This window comes from Pteropus medius, unplaced genomic scaffold (assembly GCF_902729225.1).
Source record: "Pteropus medius unplaced genomic scaffold, Ma_sr-lr_union100, whole genome shotgun sequence".
Taxonomy (NCBI): Eukaryota; Metazoa; Chordata; class Mammalia; order Chiroptera; family Pteropodidae; genus Pteropus; species Pteropus medius.
The window spans coordinates 19,741,334-19,760,457 of NW_024344378.1; the positions used below are offsets into that span (position 1 = coordinate 19,741,334).

A 19,124-nucleotide genomic window follows, 5' to 3' on the forward strand; every position below is an offset into this window, starting at 1 on the left:
AAAAAAAAAAAAGGTTCATAAAGAGTTCATAGAGGAGAAAACAAGTTTACAAAAACACTAGGGTTGTAGTTCAAAAGAACTATAGAAAGTTTTGGGTTTTGGCAAATAAAATTGCCTTGGAAAGCTTTTGTTATAAACTCTGTGTATATTCAAGGGGCCATAAGGAAATCAGCACTGAAAACCGTGTCTTGCCTTTCTCCACAGATCTGCTTTGCCAGAAGATGCGGGCGGCCAACGTGAAGAATCAATGCAGCTGACTTCAGGCTTAAAAAGAGCCAGTCTGATCCTCACTCAGGGCAAAGTTTTAAATATGTTTTGTTGACAGCTTTCAGTTTCTTGTTTCTTTCTCTTGTATGTTTAACAATGAGTGCAAGGTAGCAAGGAGACTGTGCAAGCTGTTACTCTGACTCTCAGGCATAATTCATGAAGATTCTCACTAGGGTCTGGGCTTTTTTTTTTTTTAAATTAACTTTCTTGAAATGGTTGAAAATGACTTCGAATTTTATCAATTTTAATATAGACCAGGACTCCTGTTTACACTTTCCCCTCCAATGGCATATGCTACTTTTAGAGTTCCTAAAGCTGATTACACAACAAATGTGCAGTCAATCTGCTGATCCATTTTGGTGCACTATGTCTAAATATCATGCACATCTAGAAGGTTATGTATTCTTATATCCTTAATCTGACAAACACACAAACTCTCTTCTATAACAACGGTCCTTGATTCTATTATTACTTCAAAGTGAACTTGGAGAAGTCACTCTACTAGTATTTCTCACAACCTCGCTGTAACCTTAACACTCATTAAATTCATATGAACATTTGAAGATGAAAGAAAAACATATTACTTCTGAACTTTATTACTGCCTTAGTGATAAGTTTAATGTGTAACACATTACACTCCAGAGTTTTTCCAACCACATCAGCCTCAGTTACATGGTTAAATCTAAATATATTCTTCACAAAGCTAATATTTAGACCCAATAGAGGAGCCTGTGCAAAGAACGTACCATCTGATATGCTACTTGTGGAACAGTGTATTAAAGAAGCCTGTTAACATGTAGTTTAAAACTCAAAAGAAACTCTGAACAGCTGAAATGCCTTATAAATAGCGCAGACCCAGAGGAAGTGCAAACGTCTGCATTGTGAATTGTAGATCTTAATTACCGACAATGGCTGGTACAGCAAGTAGAAAGGAAAAAAAGTGAAACAGTTGCACTGTTCATGGTTGGCAATAATTCTTCAGGAAAATATTTACTATCAATCAGTTATGAGAAAAGGGACTCTGTGCTCGTAAAACAGCACGTTGCTTCTCATACCAAGACCATTTTGCTTCAGCATAATCTGAATTTAAACAGCTTGTTTCCTGCGGATATAATTTTGGAAATAAATAAAACAAGTCTTCTATCAAAATCTGGAGTGAGTGGAAAGGAACATCACATTTTTCTGTCTCAGTCAGTTGCAAACAGATTATTAGTCTCAAGTAAAAAACAGTAACAAACAACAGCAACTACAATATAGAACATCTACAAAGGACTACTGAAGGGGTTTATTTTCAAAACATAGAGGCAGAACTTCTTTCTACTTGAGCAGAAATTGAGGTAGATGTGTTCAAACAACTCGACTTTCTCTGTCTCTCTCTGTCTCTCCCTCTGCCAGGGTGCGTATGTTTGTGTGTAAGGATAAAGGTAAATTAGGGAAAAGCCTGAAACCAAAAATTTCAGGAATATTTAAATAAAGTCAGTTAAAAGATAACAAAGGATTAATGCTCTTCATTTTTCCAGTTAGTTTTCTTTACCAATTAAAACACATCATGAAGGCTGACAATTAGGTGCAATGTAATTATTGATTTTAAAGACTAAGTTGGCAGTCAATAACAATTGTCCATTTAAAGCTACAATAAATACAAAGCTCATCATGTCCCAAACACAAATTTCATGAACTACGGAGCTATAATTAGTAAGAAGAAAGGCGTTGCAAGAAAATGAAAGACATTTTAGTGCCTCCAAATATTACTTGGATTAAGGTATACTGGTAAAATGACCTCTCCTCCATTTTTATTTCTAAATATTTTCTCTTAGGCCGCATTCTTCAAGTTAGAGATTGAGGTTATTATTTACCTAGGGTGCCTGGTAGTATGTTTTACAACTTTGTTTTCTTGTATTCCAAAGAGGACTAATGGGTCCCTTTTCACAGACCTATTGTAAAACATTTACTGTAAGGTATCTCTGGCAATGAAGAGTCACATACAGTGTACTATACAGGAAACCGAATGTAACGACATTGCTGTTTTTAAGGGAATAACTCATATTAATGTCTTCTCTAAAACGCATATAAACAGTATTCAATAATAAGGTTTTACACTTTAATTACTATCTCCATCCAAACCAAAGTCACTCTTATCAGAATTAACTGCTTTGAACTAGAGACAAAAATGGTTGATATCAATGTATTACAGCTGCTCTCACATGGAGATGATTGGACATTCAAGGCCACTTTGGAGAAAATCTTAATCAACAGACATTTGTACCAAGTTAAAACTCACTGCAGCCATATCAAGTGCAGCAGATAAAATTCTTCAGTTAAAGGCTAAAGGTGAAGGATAGGAAATACGGACAAGCTTTCAGACCTACAAAAATGATAGGAAATCACTACTTTTCAAGGTCAAGCAATACATGAGGCCAACAGAAACAGCACAGAATCATGAGATACATATAACATATGTAAATAAAAAAGGGAAAACTCTTTCCCTATTCCTATGGTATTGGTACCTCACTGGAGGCTGTTGCAAAAAAATATTTTTCAGCTACATGTTTTTATTTGCCATTGCTCAACTGCTTATTTGGCTTAAGTCTGAAGTAATGAACCAGAAGACAGGATGTGGGCCAATAAAAGAAACCAGAAAGTTAGGTGGGTTCTAATAGAAAATCATTATTAAATTAGGGTATTTAAGGAGACAGTGAAAGGATATAGGTGTCAGAATAATGTTAAAATAAGCAAGAATGGGATGAGAGGGTCACCATCTGGGAGCAAAGGAACCAGACTAATGAGCAGCAATGAGCAAACTTATTTCCTCACCCAAGAGCATAGAAGAAATTATGCTATTATGCCAGAAGCCAGAAGATTTCTAATACTTCACCACTGAAGTAGAGGTTGGGAGAGAAAAAAAACACATCATACAGACCCACACTAACATAACTATGTAGCTTAGAGATTCTGGCTTACAAAGTATGGAGAAAACAAAAGGAACAGATGCTCACTTGGCCAGCTCTCAATGAAACTCATTAAAATTGTCACCCTGTCCTTGGATCGGTGCTCATGTTAAAATTTTACCTTGTTTAGCCAGAAGTCACCCACTTGTGATGAAGCTGAGCACAGTGTGGCCAAAAAGGCGACAAATTATTTTTAAAGGCCCAAATAAAGTCCCCCATCTCAATGTACAAATGCTTGATATAAAATAGGGTCAATCGGCACTTGCTAGTTGTAACTAAATGACTGAAAAAAATATATGTAATTTATAATATTCATATTTTTCAACAAATTATTGACATTCTAATCTAAGAAACAATTAAATAATCAACTCTATCTTTTTAACTGTATTTTTAAATAAATTCTAACATATATAGATCATTTCAATGATTATATTTTCTATGATATATTTTCAATTGATAAAGTAGATATAGAGAACATTGCATGCTTTAAGAAACAAAATAAAAAATAAGAAATATTGCTGTCCTTTGATTTTTATAGCAAAGAATAGAGACTACATAATACCAGGCCTACTTCTAATAATAACAGTAAGTAACTAAGAGCCTGAGTGTATAATATAGTAGATTAAAGTAAAATAGTTAAAGTTGGGAATGTTTTAACAGTGACATATCCTTGAATGATTATAAAGGCAGTAATTTTGCAGATATACAAAGGAAAAATCTAAAACTAGAGCCTATACTTGAATTTTACTTATTCCTGAAATAATCAAAACGGATGATATATATTTAGGTCAAAGTTCCTGAGTAATTAGAATACTTAGAAAATCTGACTAACAGTTGATACAATTATTAGATTGTAAGGTTTCTGATACATAAGATTATTTTTGTATCTAGGCTATAGATAGGGTACACATTTACACATGAGAAAGAGGTAGTTAATTTAAATATATTGTCCACTCATATCAAGATCACTGAAAGGAATATTTCTATCATTAGCCCCTCAATAAATAATAATAGTGATATAATAACTGTATTTTCTATAATATATTTCACATTCCTTGCAATGGTATACTCTATACTTAATTACATTTAAAAGCTATGAACAAACTTAAAAAAATATTGTATATTTTCTTAAATATTACTTATTTGTGATAATCCATAATTAGTGTCAAGCAACAAATGTGATTTAAACTAAAGTGTGACCAGAATACATAATCAAAAAATTCTGCTGCAACTGAAGAGATGGAGACTCCAAATTGAAATCTAATTTGGATAAAATGATGTGTGCTGTATTTTTTAAATATGAAATCCTGTAATAGTCTTTAACAGCAATATTGAGTAAAGATGTCTATGGATAAGGTAGTGTTATGATGTTGTATAACATATATTGATGAATAAGTATATATTACTTACTTTGGCCACACAATTTTCAGTCTTCATAGCAGTGCTTGCTAGACATACTGTTTCTTGGTTTAAGCAGAGTCTGGCACAGCTGTTGTAAGTCTGTAAAGAAAATTTTTTGGATACAGGTTTAAATACTGAAACACTATCAAACAGGTTTTCAAATTCTGCCCTATTTCTCAAAATCAATACACAAATAGATCCTATGTGTAAATTCCAGATTTATGGGAGCTGAAGGACAAGGTAGACAGGGGAAAGCAAAGAAAGTGAGAGCCCACAAAGCTACTAATGTTCCCATGAACAAGTATATAAGCAGCAGTGGTTCACTGTACATATGGAAGGTATGGGTATTACTTATTAAAAAATGGGCAAAGTACTTGAATAGACATTCCTCCCAAGAAGATATACAAATGGCCAACAAGCACATGAAAAGATGGTCAACATCACTAATCATTAGGGCAACGCAAATCAAAACTGCAATAAGATACCACTTGATATCCATGAGGATGATTACTAGCACATCACCACCAACAACAAAAACAAAACAGAAAACAAGTGTTGGGAAGGATGTGGAGAAATCAGAACCCTGTGCACTGTTAGTGGAAATGTAAAATGGTATAGATGCTGTGTAAAACAGTATGGTGGTGGTTCCTTAAAAAATTAAAAACCATTACTATATGATCTAATAACTGCACTTCTGGGTATATACCTCAAATAATTGAAAACAAAGTCTTTAAGATATATTTGTACACTGTGTTCATAGCGGCATTATCCACAACAGCTAAAATGTAGAAGCAATCCAAGTGTCCATTGATGGATGAAGGGATAAGCAAAATTAGGTATATACATACAATGGAATAGTATTTGCCCTTAAAAAGGAAGGAGATTCTGACACATACTACAAAATAGGTAAACCTTAAGGACGTTATACTAAGTAAAATAAGCCAGTCACAAAAAATACTGTATGATTTCACTTAAATGAGATATTTAGAGTAGTCAAAATCACAGAGACAGGAATAGAATGGCGGCTGCCAGGGACTAGGAAAAAGGAGGGAGTGCAAAGTTATTGTTTAACAGGTATAGAATTTCAGATTTACAAGATGAAAAGAGTTATGGGAATGGATGGTAATGATAGTTACACAACAATGTGACTGTATTTAATACCACTGAACTGTACACTAAAAGCTTACTAAGATGGAAAATGTTATATATTTACCACAATTTAAAAAAAACACTGGTTATATTTTATGGTAAGCAAACATTATTAATAACGGGCAACATGTTAATAAAACTGTTTCCTTTTAGTCTTAAGTTTTTACTGATGGTACAAATCATGGTTCTCAAACTTTAGTTATGTGTCAGAATGAACTGGAGAGCTTGTTAAAACACAGATTGGTAGGCCCCATCCACAGAGCTTCTGAGAATTTGCTTTTTTAATAAGTCCTCAGTTAATGTTGATAGTCTAAGAACACTTTTTGAGAAGTACTGGTATAAATATGTGTGTCGAAATGAAAGAGAATAATCTGAAGACACAGGTGATTTCATAAAACAATAGAAAAGAATCCATTTTTAAAAACTCTAGATTTACAGAACAGTTGCAAAAATTGGTATCAGTTCCTGTATACCTTTCTCCCAGCTTCCCCTTATGTGAATGTCTTACATAACTATAGAACATTTATCAAAACTAAGGGAAAAATGTGGTACAATATAAAGTAAAGAACTTGAGTTTCACCACTTTTCTCACTAACGTCCTTTTTTCTTTCAGGATTTAATCCAAGAACCCACATTGCATTCTGTTGTCATATCTTCTTGGTCCTTCTAATCTGTTAAAATTCCTCAGTTTTTCTTATCTTTCATGACTGATACTTCTGAAGAGTACTGATTGACTAATTTACAGAATGTCCCTGAATCTGAGGCTGTCTCATGTTTTCTCATGATCAGAATGAGGTTATACATTATTAGGAAGGATACCACAGAGGTGATGTGCCCTTCTCAATGCATCAAGTCAGGAGGTATGCTGATGAATATTTCTGGTGACATTAACCTTAATCACTTGCCTAAAGCCATGTCTGCCAAGATTCTTAACTGTAAGCTTAGTATTTTTTTCCTTTAGGAATAACTAAATATTGGAGAAAATACTTTGAGACTATGCAAATATTCTGTTTCTGCTTCAACTCTGCCTGTTAATTTTAGCATCCGTTGCTAGATCTTGCCTATGACAATTTTTACTGTAGTATTCTAGTAATAATTTTAAAAGTTATTCTTTTTCTTATATATTTATTAACTTGAATTTTTCTGTAAGGAAGAGTTATTATTTCTCCTCCCATTTATTTATTCATTTAGTTTTATCAGTAACAGATGCAAAGATATTTTAAATAATTCATTTTGCTCGATTATCATTCTTTAGAAGTAGACAAAATGAAATTTAAGAAAACAAAAAAAATTTATAAAATTGGTTTTCCATTCAAACAAGTTAAACTTTTAAAATATATCCACTGAACTGTTTTATTCTTATATCATTTAGGTTGAAATGTTTTCAAAACATATTTTAAAAGAATAAATTGGATTATTTGACATTAGCATATAGGGACTATTGGTACATTTATATACTGGGCTTCTTTTGCAATTACTAATACCACAAACATTTACTATTCATGTACAGACAACATAATCTTTTAAATGAAACTTACTTCATAAACATACATTTATGAAGTAATTGGTATACAATGTATAAAATAAAACTTTAAGCCAAAGAGTTCTGGTTCCAATAATGGCAGAGACATTTGTATTGGATTAACCCTCTTGAGATAACAATTACAAACCATAGAAAAAGTCTTTTAAAATAACTACTTAAAGGCAAGAGACTGACCTAAAATAGGCAGAAACTAGGGGGAAGAGTAGACTGACCTTGACAGAGGACAACCACTCTGGCTGAGATCCATATTTATGCACTTTTTTCCCTAAGGGTACACTTTTGTACAGGGTGACTAAAATTCAATTAGAAAGCCACAGTCTATTGGCTCGAGATGTCATAGGATGGAGTTCAGGGCTGCCATAGTGGCTGGAAATTGAAAAGAGAAATCATAGAAAATAGAAAGAGCCATGGAAAAGGGAAGAAGTATCAAAACATGCATATAAATTCCCCTCAAATCCATGGCTAACCCCTAAACTATATACATAAATGGGGGACTCCAAGAATTTTAATGGAAAGTAATAGCTTCATGACAGAAAGATCTGAGCACAGATTCTAGCTGCTGCCTATAAGGGGAGACAGAGTTTAGAATTTGATTCATACTAAGTGTGAGGGGCTTAATAAGCTAAAAACCTAGAAAGACCCTACATTGAGACTAAAGAATAAGTCTTAGATCTAAGAGATCTGCTTTAGGACTAAGGACAAAATCAAAACACACCACCCATTATAATGAAGGCAAATCCAGACTCTACGAAGTCACAATTATCAGCCAGAAACAGGAGATTAAAAAAAAAATCCACAGTCTCTGATAGGTATCATTTACAATGTCCACTATATAATAAAAAACTTCTAGACATGAGAAGCAGCAAATAAATAAGACTCATAGTCAAGAGAAAAAGAAACAAATGGAAAATGACCCTGAGTCTACAGCCATGCGACTCTGAACGTGCTCGACCTTGTCTGATCTCAGAAGCTAAGCAGGGTCGGGCCTGGTTAGTACTTGGATGGGAGACCACCTAGGAATACTGGTGCTGTAGGCATTAAAAAAGAAAAATGACCCTGAAATAATCTAGTTGTAGGAAATCAGCAGAAAAAGGCTCTTCAGAAGCTATAATAAATATGTTCAACAACTTAAATGGAAAATATGGTCACAATCGAAATTCTGAGATGGAAAAATTTCACTAAAAAAAGTGAAAACCTAAAATGAACCAAAAAGAAATTCTAGAATTGAAAAGTACATGATCTGAATTAAAAACTGAAATTATTTAAACTGAAGAACAGAGAGAGAAAAAGAAAAAGCAATCAACAGAATCTCAGTTACCTGTGGGACATTTTTTAGTTATCTAACACGTGTTTACTTGGACACCCAGAAGAAAGGCAAGAATGGAGCACAAAAAACAGTTATAAAAATAGTGACCAAATATTTCTATAATTGGTGAAAACCACTGTCTTGCTGATCTTAGGTCCAACAGAGTCAAAATTGCTGAAAACCACAAAGACAAAACCTTGAAAACAGTCAAAGAAAAAAAGGGATGCTATATACATGAGAACAACAAGTGACAGACTTTTCACCATATTAAACAAGGAAAGCTTGTGTTGAAAGGAAAAAATGTGAAACCAGGTTTCCTACTGGTAGAAAAGAGAATTCCAAATATGAAAAGGGAGAAATCTAGAACAAACTCTATAGTACTAGATTGGAATTGGAGAGATTAATGGGAAGTCATGGTTTTCAAAAAATATAAATATAAATGTAAAATAAAAGTTAATGTTTAAATCTTGGCTCCTAAATGCCATTCTGCACTAAAAGGAACCATAGCTTCCTGGAGAAATGACTGATTCCAGGATTAGACAGGGGAAATACAAGGTGAACCTGGAAATACTCAAGGAATGATAGAGATATGTCAGAGAGGTACAGATGTCAGCCTAAAGGGGCTCTCAGCACAATATGGAATAATCTGAGTATTAAAATAAAAGATATTAACAGAACACATAATGTTACACATTTCTTGAAAGACACAAATTATCTAAACTGACAAAATAAGAAATAGAAAATCTGAATAGCTCTATATATATTAAAGACATTGAAATTGTTATGAAAAATCATTCCACATAAATTAAAATTTTTTTTAATCTCACAAAAAAACAAAAACTTCTGGCCCAGATGGTTTCACTGGAGAATTCTATTAAATTAAAAGGAAGAAATGACACCAGGATCGTGCCCAAACACTTTTGGAAATGGAGGAGAAAATTTCCCAACTCATTCTGAGATCAGCATAACCCTGACACTAAAACCTGACAAGACTTCAGAAAAAAAATTACAGACCAATATCCCTTTTGAACATAAAGATTCTTATAAAGTCAGCTGATGTAATTCGCCATACTAACAGAATAAAAGAGGGGAAAAGCATTTGACAAAATTAAACACCCATTCATAATAAAAACCCACATGAAAGTAAGAATAAAAGGGAACTCAATCCCATTAAAGAAATTTTAAAAAATTTCAACTAACATCACTCTTAATGATGTAAAAGTTACTACTGTCTCTTTAAGACTAGGAACAAGGGCAAAGATGTCCTCTTACCACATCTATTCAACATTATAAAAGAGGCCATAGCCATTCAAATAAAGCAAGAAAAAGAAACAAAAGGCAAATAAGTTGGAAAAGAAGAAATTGTCTTTATTCACAAATGACAGGAAACAAGGTCAACAGTCAAAAATCAATTATATTTATATATTCCGGCAATAATCAGAGAAAAAATTACAACAGCATTGAAAAACTTCTAAAACTTAGGAATAAATCTAACAAACTATGTACAAGAAATGTACACTGAAAACTAAAAAAATTTAAAAAACAAATGTATATACCATGTTCATAGACTGAAAGACTCAATATTACTGAGAGGTTAATTCTATTCAAATAGATATATAGCTTTATTTATAGTTAAATTCCAAATCAAACACTCCCAGACATTTTAAGAGAAACTGTTAAGTTTAAAATTTAAATAGAAATGTAAAGTATCTAGAAGACAAAATATTAAAAATAAAAATATAGAGGCCTCATGCAACCTGATTTCAAGAAATATTAAAGCGACAATAATCAAGACAGTGTAGTACAGTCATCCCTCAGTATTTGAAGGAAATTGGTTTCAGGACAGACCTGATCCAAGGAAACCAAAATCCGTGGATGTTCAAGTCTCTTATATAAAATGGCATAGTATTCGCATATAACCTATGTATATCCTCCCATATACTTTAAATCATCTCTAGATTACTTATAATACCCAATACAATATAAATGCTATGTAAATGGCAATTATACTGTATTGTTCAGGGAATAATGACAAGGGGAAAAAAAATAACATTCAGTATAGACACAACCATTGCAGGCTTAATTACATAGTACATGTCAGCAACGACTCAACTTTTTCCCCAAATATTTTCGATCTGCAGTTGGTCGAATTCATGGATGTGGAACTGTAGGGGGCCTGACTATATTTGGTGTAAGGACAGATACCTCTAAAGATAGAGGACCTTGAGCTCGTCCTCTGTGTCATGCAGACTCGAAGTAGGAGTTGGTCAGTACTGGCCTTAGATGCTGTCACCCTTTGCTCTGCATTCAACAGTAGCCTTTTCTCTGCACAGCCAACTGATTTTTGACAAAGGTACCCATGTAATTCAATGGAGAAAGGAAAGTCTTTTCAACAACAGTGCCAAAACAACTGAACAAAAAAACTAGAGGGCGTTTCCATCTTTGCTATTACAAACAAAATGAACTTAATTGCCCCCCTAAAAAAAAGCATGAGGAAAATAATGAATCCCAAATTTACTTCACAGCACACATAAGAATTAATTTGAGATCGAGTACAGATTCAAAGGTAAAAGCCAAAACTTATAAAGCTTCTAGAAGAATATCTTCACAATCATAAGCTAAAGACTGATGGACTGGACTTCATTAAAAATCAGAAACTTCTTTTGGTAGTTATGTAAATGTTTAATCACTGTGCTGTACACCTGAAACTAATATAAGATTGAATGTCAACTGTAATTGAAAAATTAAAAAAAAATTTAAATTAGAAACTTATCAAAACACACCATGAATAAATAAGCAAGACAGACTATGAGAAAATATTCAGACACATATCTGACAAAGGACTGGTATCTAGAACTCAAGAGTTCTACAACTCAGTACGAATGAAATTTATTCAAATGGCAAAAAAACTTAAACATATATCACAAAAGAAAACAAAATAGCCAAGAAGCACATAAAAAGTATTCAACACATGCTCACCAAAAAAGCTTTTACAAGCACATTCACAGTAACTTCATTTGTAGAAATGAAAATAGCTCATGTGTCCATCAGAAGAAAAATGAAAAATAAACTGTACTATTTATTCAATGGAATATACAAAATAAGAGAATAAACTACTGATAGACACAGAAACATAGATGAATCTCATAAACATACCGAAAGTCAGACCAAAAAATGTACAATTCTATTACATGAAATTCCAGAAAAGGCAAACCTAATCTATGGCAGTAAGCTGATCATGTTTGATTCACTGGGCGTGGGGAAACTGGCTGGGAAGGAGACCGAGGAAGCTTCTTGGGTAATGAAAGTGCTCCATAGCTTGATTGGGGTGGTGGTTACATGGTGGACCGAGTTACCAAAATTCACTGACTCATGCAATTAATATCTACATAATTCACATATGAAAATTTTATTTCAATAAAAATATGAAAGTATGCAGTTAATATTTTAGGGAGTAAATACTAGAGTTTGTCCAGATAATTAATAAAAATATTATGCTATTTTTCTGGGGGAAAAAAATAGTCATGGCAGGTAAAAAACTAATCTGTTTTCCTCCAAAATTCCTTTTCTCCTCAGAAATGAGAATAACACACTCAGGGGAACATTAGATAGATTCAGGAAACCTATTCTAGGCTTGCAGAAATTTCTAAAATAAAGCTATATATAGGCTTTTATTTTCTAGACATTCCACCTGTAAAATGGGCATATGATCTTGTTTCTCTCCCAAGGAAGTCTCATAAATTAGTAAACTAAAACTTGCCACGATCCTTATTCTGGGATAAAAAGTCTAAAAAATTCAATATTTTACCATTATAAGACTCCTTTCATGCTAAAATTAAACTAGTGAGTATAATAGCCACAGGCAACATTTGAAAAGGTAGCTTCACTGTTGAACCAGAGGCAGAGAGTTTTGCGTTGGAGTATTTTAATATGTTTTTATATTGCATATAAAGCACATAAGCATAAACCAGTAAAATGCTTTGCTGAAAACTACCTTGTGAAAGCAGGCTGTAATTCTGAACAAGTTTTCAATTTTCACACTGCTGCTAGGGTAAAACATTTTAAAGAGTTTAATTTTTTACAATGGATTCAATGACATAAGATTATCTAACAAAGTAATGGCTAATCAATAGAAGGTTTAGTTGTCAGGTGAAACATATAACACACTAAAAGGGATTGATTGCCAGACTTCTCCTTATTTACTAGAAGGTATATATTTAAAATGACACAAACTTGTTACCAAGGCTGCATTCTTTTAACCTTGCAAAAAGCTGCTTAAGAAATCTGTTCATCAGCCCTATAGCAAAACAAGATATAGTATAATGAAAATGGCTAGTGGGGTGGGGGGGAGCATGGGGAGAGAGTAGACAGGGACCTTCAGATATACGGTAACATCAAATAGAGTTTCCAGCTAGAATATAGGATAGAAAAAGCAAACTACAAAGCAACATCTAGGAAAGCTGGAACTGGGCTTTAAACATGTCACACAGAGCTACTGAATCTACCGAATTCAATAGATGCAAAGCTGTTTCTGATCTCGTTCCATATTGCTCTTAGGGCAGATTTTTTTAAGGACTCATACAACTGGGCACAATAGACAACCCCATCCCCCACCCTGTTTTCTTTTTGTTTTTTTTAATGGTACATCCAGATTTAGCACTGAACGCAAAATGAATTGGGCCCATATGGACTTCGACTAGCATATAAGCTGTTTCCTTTATAATTTATTCACAATATCTCAAGTCTCTATATGAAAATATACTTTTTATGGTCATTGCAACCCAGGAGTTCAATAATATTTTTTCCACTAAGTCAGTGATTACACAATTTATCAAAGAATGATTACACTGAAATAAAAATAAAACAAAATATCAACCCCCTATCCAGTCTTCCTTCCTCAAAGTAATTTTAAGAAAGCTGGTTATTAAATTGCTTCTTTTTGAAGAAGAGTTTTTGTAGCTAGACACAAATTGCCAAACCATGTTCTTTTTTTTTTTTTTAAAAAAGTTATTAGACTCTGAAGGATTCAGCCGAAGTGGGAAGTTAAATAAACAAATCACTTCATCAGACTTGGAACGATCACTTTTGTCTTACTTAAGAGACCTACATTAATTACCTTTAAGGTCTTTTACATGAATTGTTTAAAATAAATACAATTTATTTATTTATTTCAAATGAGGTGCTTCTTCCAAAGTATTAAATAATGTCTACAAATGCAAAAGCATTTTTATAAATAGGTAATTAAAACAGATGACTAAAATTAAGTCAAGCTGCAAAACATTACCCAGGATGCACTAAGACAGACACACACACACACACACACACACACACACACACACACACACACACACACTTTTTTTATTTTTTTCCATCAAAAGCCCAAAGTACATGGAAAAAAAAAAGGAAAACAGGAAGTTCACAGGGAAAAAAGCATATATATATATATATATATATATATATATGAATAGAAACATATATATATGTAATGAAATAATGCCAAACTCCAAACTAAAGTATTTACAAGATAGTCCCTTAAGCATAGTTTGTCATGTTGCAATTACACCTTGCCTACTGCCAAGTCAAAGTGCTTACTATTGCCACTAGGGGGAGAAATGTCTTAACACAAAGCAACGGCAGAAAGAGAGAATGGGTTTTCTTGAGCAATTATCAGAACAAAGCTCCCTTGGCTGTGTGTACCTTCTAATTACTCAATACAATTAAAATGACTAACCTAAAACAAATAGAAAAAAAACCCTGCATGCCTGATATCAGGGACTTCATTAAACCTTTCCTCCTCATCAATCAAATCAGAAAGAAGGGAATGCCATCATATACAAACACTGCAGAGCTATTAAAGGAAGTAAATCAGTGAGTTCGTTTGTTTTTAAAGAAAGAAAAGACATAGTGACTTCTTGAAGAAAGAAATGTCATGGTATTTACCCATCTGGATGCTGCTAGAAAACAAATTGTCCTCCAAAGAGCAGAAATACAGTATGTTTTCTCTCAGTTCAGTGGCTTATGAATGACTTTTTGTTGTTGTTGTTGTTTTGTTAATATACACTATAATGTCGGTTTCTGTGTCAGTGAAGTGCTTTTTCCTCCTACTCATCCAACTGTATAAAGGAACTATGCCAATCACGTCCATGCTTATACTGGGCTGTTTTCACTTTAAGTTCTTTACCACTGTTTTTTGTTTTGTTAGATCTACTCCAAGGTAATGTTTAGAACAACATAGGAATGGCGGGGTGGGCATGGTAGACAAGGAAAAAAGCTACTTATTCCTTTTAAAGGCTTATGTGGTTCCTTTTATAAGGCCCAGTCACTAACAGAAGATGACAACAGAGTCATTTTTCTTTTAGCTGACAATTGTGACATTTTTCCAGCAGCGTGCAAGGTGTTGAAAACCTGGCAGCTGTTACCTCCTGGGATGAAGATACTTTTTTATCCTCCCTTGACAGTTTAACTCAGTGGGTCAGCACCTTTAAAGACTGCAAAGTATCCTTGAAGAGGATGGAAGCTTGAATTACTGCTCTCTCCCTAATCAATGTAAACCCTCACTGCAGGTGAAGTCTCCATCTAAGAGGTGCATGGGGGAGGAAAATGTAATGCCCTGAGCCAGATGGTTTTTATCTTGTTTTTAAAGAATAAAGGAACAAGCTAACAAGGGAGACAGCTACTTTGTTAGCTTCTTGGCCTCTCTCATGGCTTTGCATCCCCAGGGTTCCAGCTACACAAGAGAAAGAATACAGAAAAACGTAAACACTTAAAGAAATATAACTAGAGGGCTGGCATCATGCTGCTTTCAAAGCATTGAGAGAACTCTACTCAATGCTTTATTTATCACTGCCCACGTTCTCAGGATGGTAAGTGGACACATACACAAAGAGAATGGGGGATGGGGGAAGGATTAGACAGAGGTCACAATTTACTCAATTACAGAGAAAGGCTGGGCTGACAGATCCTATTAGCACCAATGTGAAGCAAAGAAGGAGTTGCATGTTGTAAGGCTACATTTTCAAAAAGTAATGAGTACTTTCATGTATCCTCCCAGGCCTTTGCCCTTGTTTGTAGATATGAATAAAAGATATAAAAACAGTTGCTATGGTTTCCTTAGCATCACATTTTAGGAATAAAAGTAGAAAGAAAATTGTAGCCACTTTGTACATCCTTTATATAAAAGTTCACAGTTCACTTAATGCCAAGAGGTGATATTATTCTGAAACTTAGAAAATTAAAAGGATACATTGTTCCCTCCTACCCCTCAACATTCCTGCCTTCTGATGTTGGAAATGAAACGAAAAAGCAAGTATACAAAATGACTGGGTGATGCCGGGAATAGTGTCCCTGACTTTCTCCTTCAATATTTTCTTTTTCTGCTAATGTCTTTGTCAGGTTTTGGAATTATGGTTATGGTGGCCTTATAATACAAGCCAGGAAATGTTCTTTTCTACTCTGAAAGAATCTGTATAAGATGGGTGTTATTTATTCCTTAAATGTTTGATAGAATTCACTAGTGAAACCATATGGGCCTTTTGATAGTTAATTCAATTTCTTTCATAGACATAGGCTATTCAAATTTTGTTTCACCTTATGTTGGTTTCAGTAAATTGTATTCTTCAAGGAATTTGTCCATTTTATCTAAGTTGCCAAATTTTTGATTAAAGTTGTTTATAATATTTCATTATCCTTTTAATGTCTGTAAGAATTGTAGTGATAACACTTCTTTCAGCTCCTCCAATAATTAACTCTCCATGTTAAAACATAGTCAGTGGTCATATCCTATCAACAATGATAAAACTGTACTTTAGAATATGTAAACTATAAAATTAGTTTAAAATATTACTAAACTTGTTAGAATGTAACTGAGCATTTTAAAATTAATGGTGAGAGAGTTCCTGAAATCTCAGTGGGAATATCTGCAGAAGAATCTCAAATTAAGGGATTGGCCTATGTGATAAAAATTCTACTTACATCCAGGTAAAAGGCAGCCTTTGACACATTTTTATCTACATAACTTTACTAAAATGGGGAGGAAAAAAGCAACTGGCACTTCATTATTGTCATATGCAATAGAGAAAAGAGGGAATTTAAACAGCTTATATATTATGTCCTACATTAGAAAAATCAGCGGTGGGGTAATCAAGTTCAGGGCAGTCCTGGACAGCTGCCCTGTGACCCGCTTCTATTGACCCCTGCTATTCATCACTCTTCCCTAAGATTGAGAGGGCAAGCTCCTAGGGAGTGACCACCACAATAGACAGACACAAGCCAACAGTAATCTGGTTCAGCAAAAAACCAGATGGCACTGCAATAAATTTACAAATCTGCATTCATGGGGCTGTTAAAACACCCAGAAGCTAAAAGGCTCCTAGGGCCCCAGGAGGATCTCCTACTTCCCTGTTTCTAAAGGCCATTTCTCTTTCCAAGAACACTGAGTTCATGCTCTTCACAAAGAGAATGGAGATAAAAACCCTTTACAAAGAAAGGAGGGGGGAAAGCCTCTTGACCTAATTAATCTCCAGAGCTTGGATCTCAATACTGACAGATATCAGAAAAATCATTTTGGAGCACTAAGAGGAAAACAAAAACAAAAACGAAAATGGTTATATTAAAGTGGAGGGGATGAAACGAACCTACTAAAAAGCAATGAAAAAAAAATTTCTTTCAAATACTGCACACAACAGATCTTGCAAGTAGAAAATGATTCAATAATGTATGCATTTATTTTTAAAATGAATCAGATTAGTCCCATGTGTGACCTGCTGGTCCATCTGTATGTGCTGGACTTAATAGGCACGATTCTCTCTCTTGCTTCAGTTTGAAGTATGAGAGAGATAAATTTAGTTTAATTTTCAACAGATCAGCCTATCCATTTTCCAAATGGACCATCTGGATCAGCCTATTAAAATTAATTTATAACTTTGCAGAGTGAAAATTCGTTTGTTAGCTTAAATAAAGTTGCCAAAACTTTTTGTGGTGTCATTGTTTTCTGACAGTTGTTTCTGTATAGTGGGCAGAGTGTTTCCACCTCCAAATTTATCTTATTCAATACTGTTCTATTTATTTACATTTGCAGATCAGGTGTTTGTCTCCAAATAGTTAAAGTTGTAAACTGCACAATATCAAATACTGATCATTTGTTTTGTTTTGTTTTTTTTACAAAGCTTCCCAGACTGATTCAATTTTACTTACTAATTATTTTTATAAAAAACAAAAATGTGCCCGTCTAAAAAAATTTTAAGATATAGTAAATAAAAAATAAGTGTCTCACAGTTGCAAGTACTTTCCCCCTAAATTAACACTGTATAGAAACTGGAGTCAGAAGGCAGAGTAGAAACACTGGCGATATTGAGATCTGGGTTTCAAATCATTGACTAGCTCACCACTCTAAGCCTCTATTTTCTTTATCTTTGGAAATTGTATCTAGCAACTTTACAGGGTTGCTGTCAGGATTAAATAAGTATCAGATTCATGGAGGGTGCTCAACAAATATTAGAGCTCCTTTTTCCTAGAATAATGCCATAAATGCAAGTAAATTAAAATTATTTTAACTACTGCTGGTGCTCATCTTATCCAATTTTGTATTTAAAATGAATAGGTGGTATACCTATCCTCTGGCAACAAATAAGAACTTGTTTTTTTTGACAGTGGGAGATGGAATAGGCAGTAAGAAGAGCAAATTTCTTGATTTAATGAGTTTGGACATTTTAATTTTTAAAAAGAAAGCACCATGGAATTGAACTTTCAAAGTAAAATATGTTATCTTTGGAGAGTGTGGGGACAGTGATGAGTAAAAAAAAATTTTTTTAAGTTGTCATTAATAATGGCCTTTACTTCTAGAAAAAGCAAACAAATATTGCTTAGACTAAAAAGGGCTAACTTCACTACAGGCAGATCCCTTTTGATTATTAATTTTTTTAATGTAAGGAGAATCTTAAGAAAATAAGGTTTAAAGTCAACTATTCTACCATCTGCACTTAAGAAGCATTTCAAGTTATTTTCCATAAACAAGAAACCTTTTCTTTGATTTTGTTTTCACTATCTGTAAGCAACTGACTGTCCTGTACTTGCACACCTACAAAATTTTTAAATAATTGAGAAAACAATGTTACCTGATTCAAACTGATGGCTATTGGCAGGCGAACTTCAGAGTCATCTAAATTTAAGCTCCAATGCTTAACGAATGGCAAATTGAGGGTTTCCTGTCTTTTGTTTTGTTGTTGGGTAGCCTTTTATTTTAAGTAAGACTGAATTTCATACCTGTCTAAGTGAATTCTTCTCTGGTATTATCTTCCTAGGGGGTTCGCCATTATTACAGTCTTCTCTCTCTGAGGAATTCTGTGAAAGAAAGTAAGCTTTAATTCAGTTCTCATTATCTTCAATCTTATTCTGTGGGAGTAAACTGAATTACATTTCTAATTCTGTAAGCTAGAATACCATGTATATTTATGCATTTATTCATTTGAAGATTTATATACATACAGACATACACTTATGTAAAGGAAAACAT

The 19,124-nt window shown here is 33.7% G+C and overlaps 1 protein-coding gene and 1 pseudogene across 5 annotated transcripts in view; one reads left to right on the top strand and one right to left on the bottom strand.

Moving 5' to 3' along the window:
• BTRC (beta-transducin repeat containing E3 ubiquitin protein ligase) overlaps positions 1 to 19,124 on the bottom strand; it is a 147,840-nt gene that overhangs the window by 49,455 nt on the left and 79,261 nt on the right. For 4 of the 5 annotated variants that reach the window (XM_039871439.1, XM_039871436.1, XM_039871435.1 and 1 more), the window contains 2 exons: positions 18,875 to 18,952; positions 4,626 to 4,715 (listed from right to left, as the gene is read on the bottom strand). In XM_039871439.1, the coding sequence (XP_039727373.1) occupies positions 4,626 to 4,715; positions 18,875 to 18,952 (168 nt within the window). The remainder of the gene's footprint in view (positions 1 to 4,625; positions 4,716 to 18,874; positions 18,953 to 19,124) is intronic. The other variant, XM_039871438.1, reaches the window with a different exon arrangement.
• On the top strand, positions 8,228 to 8,345 carry LOC120610053 (uncharacterized; annotated as a pseudogene).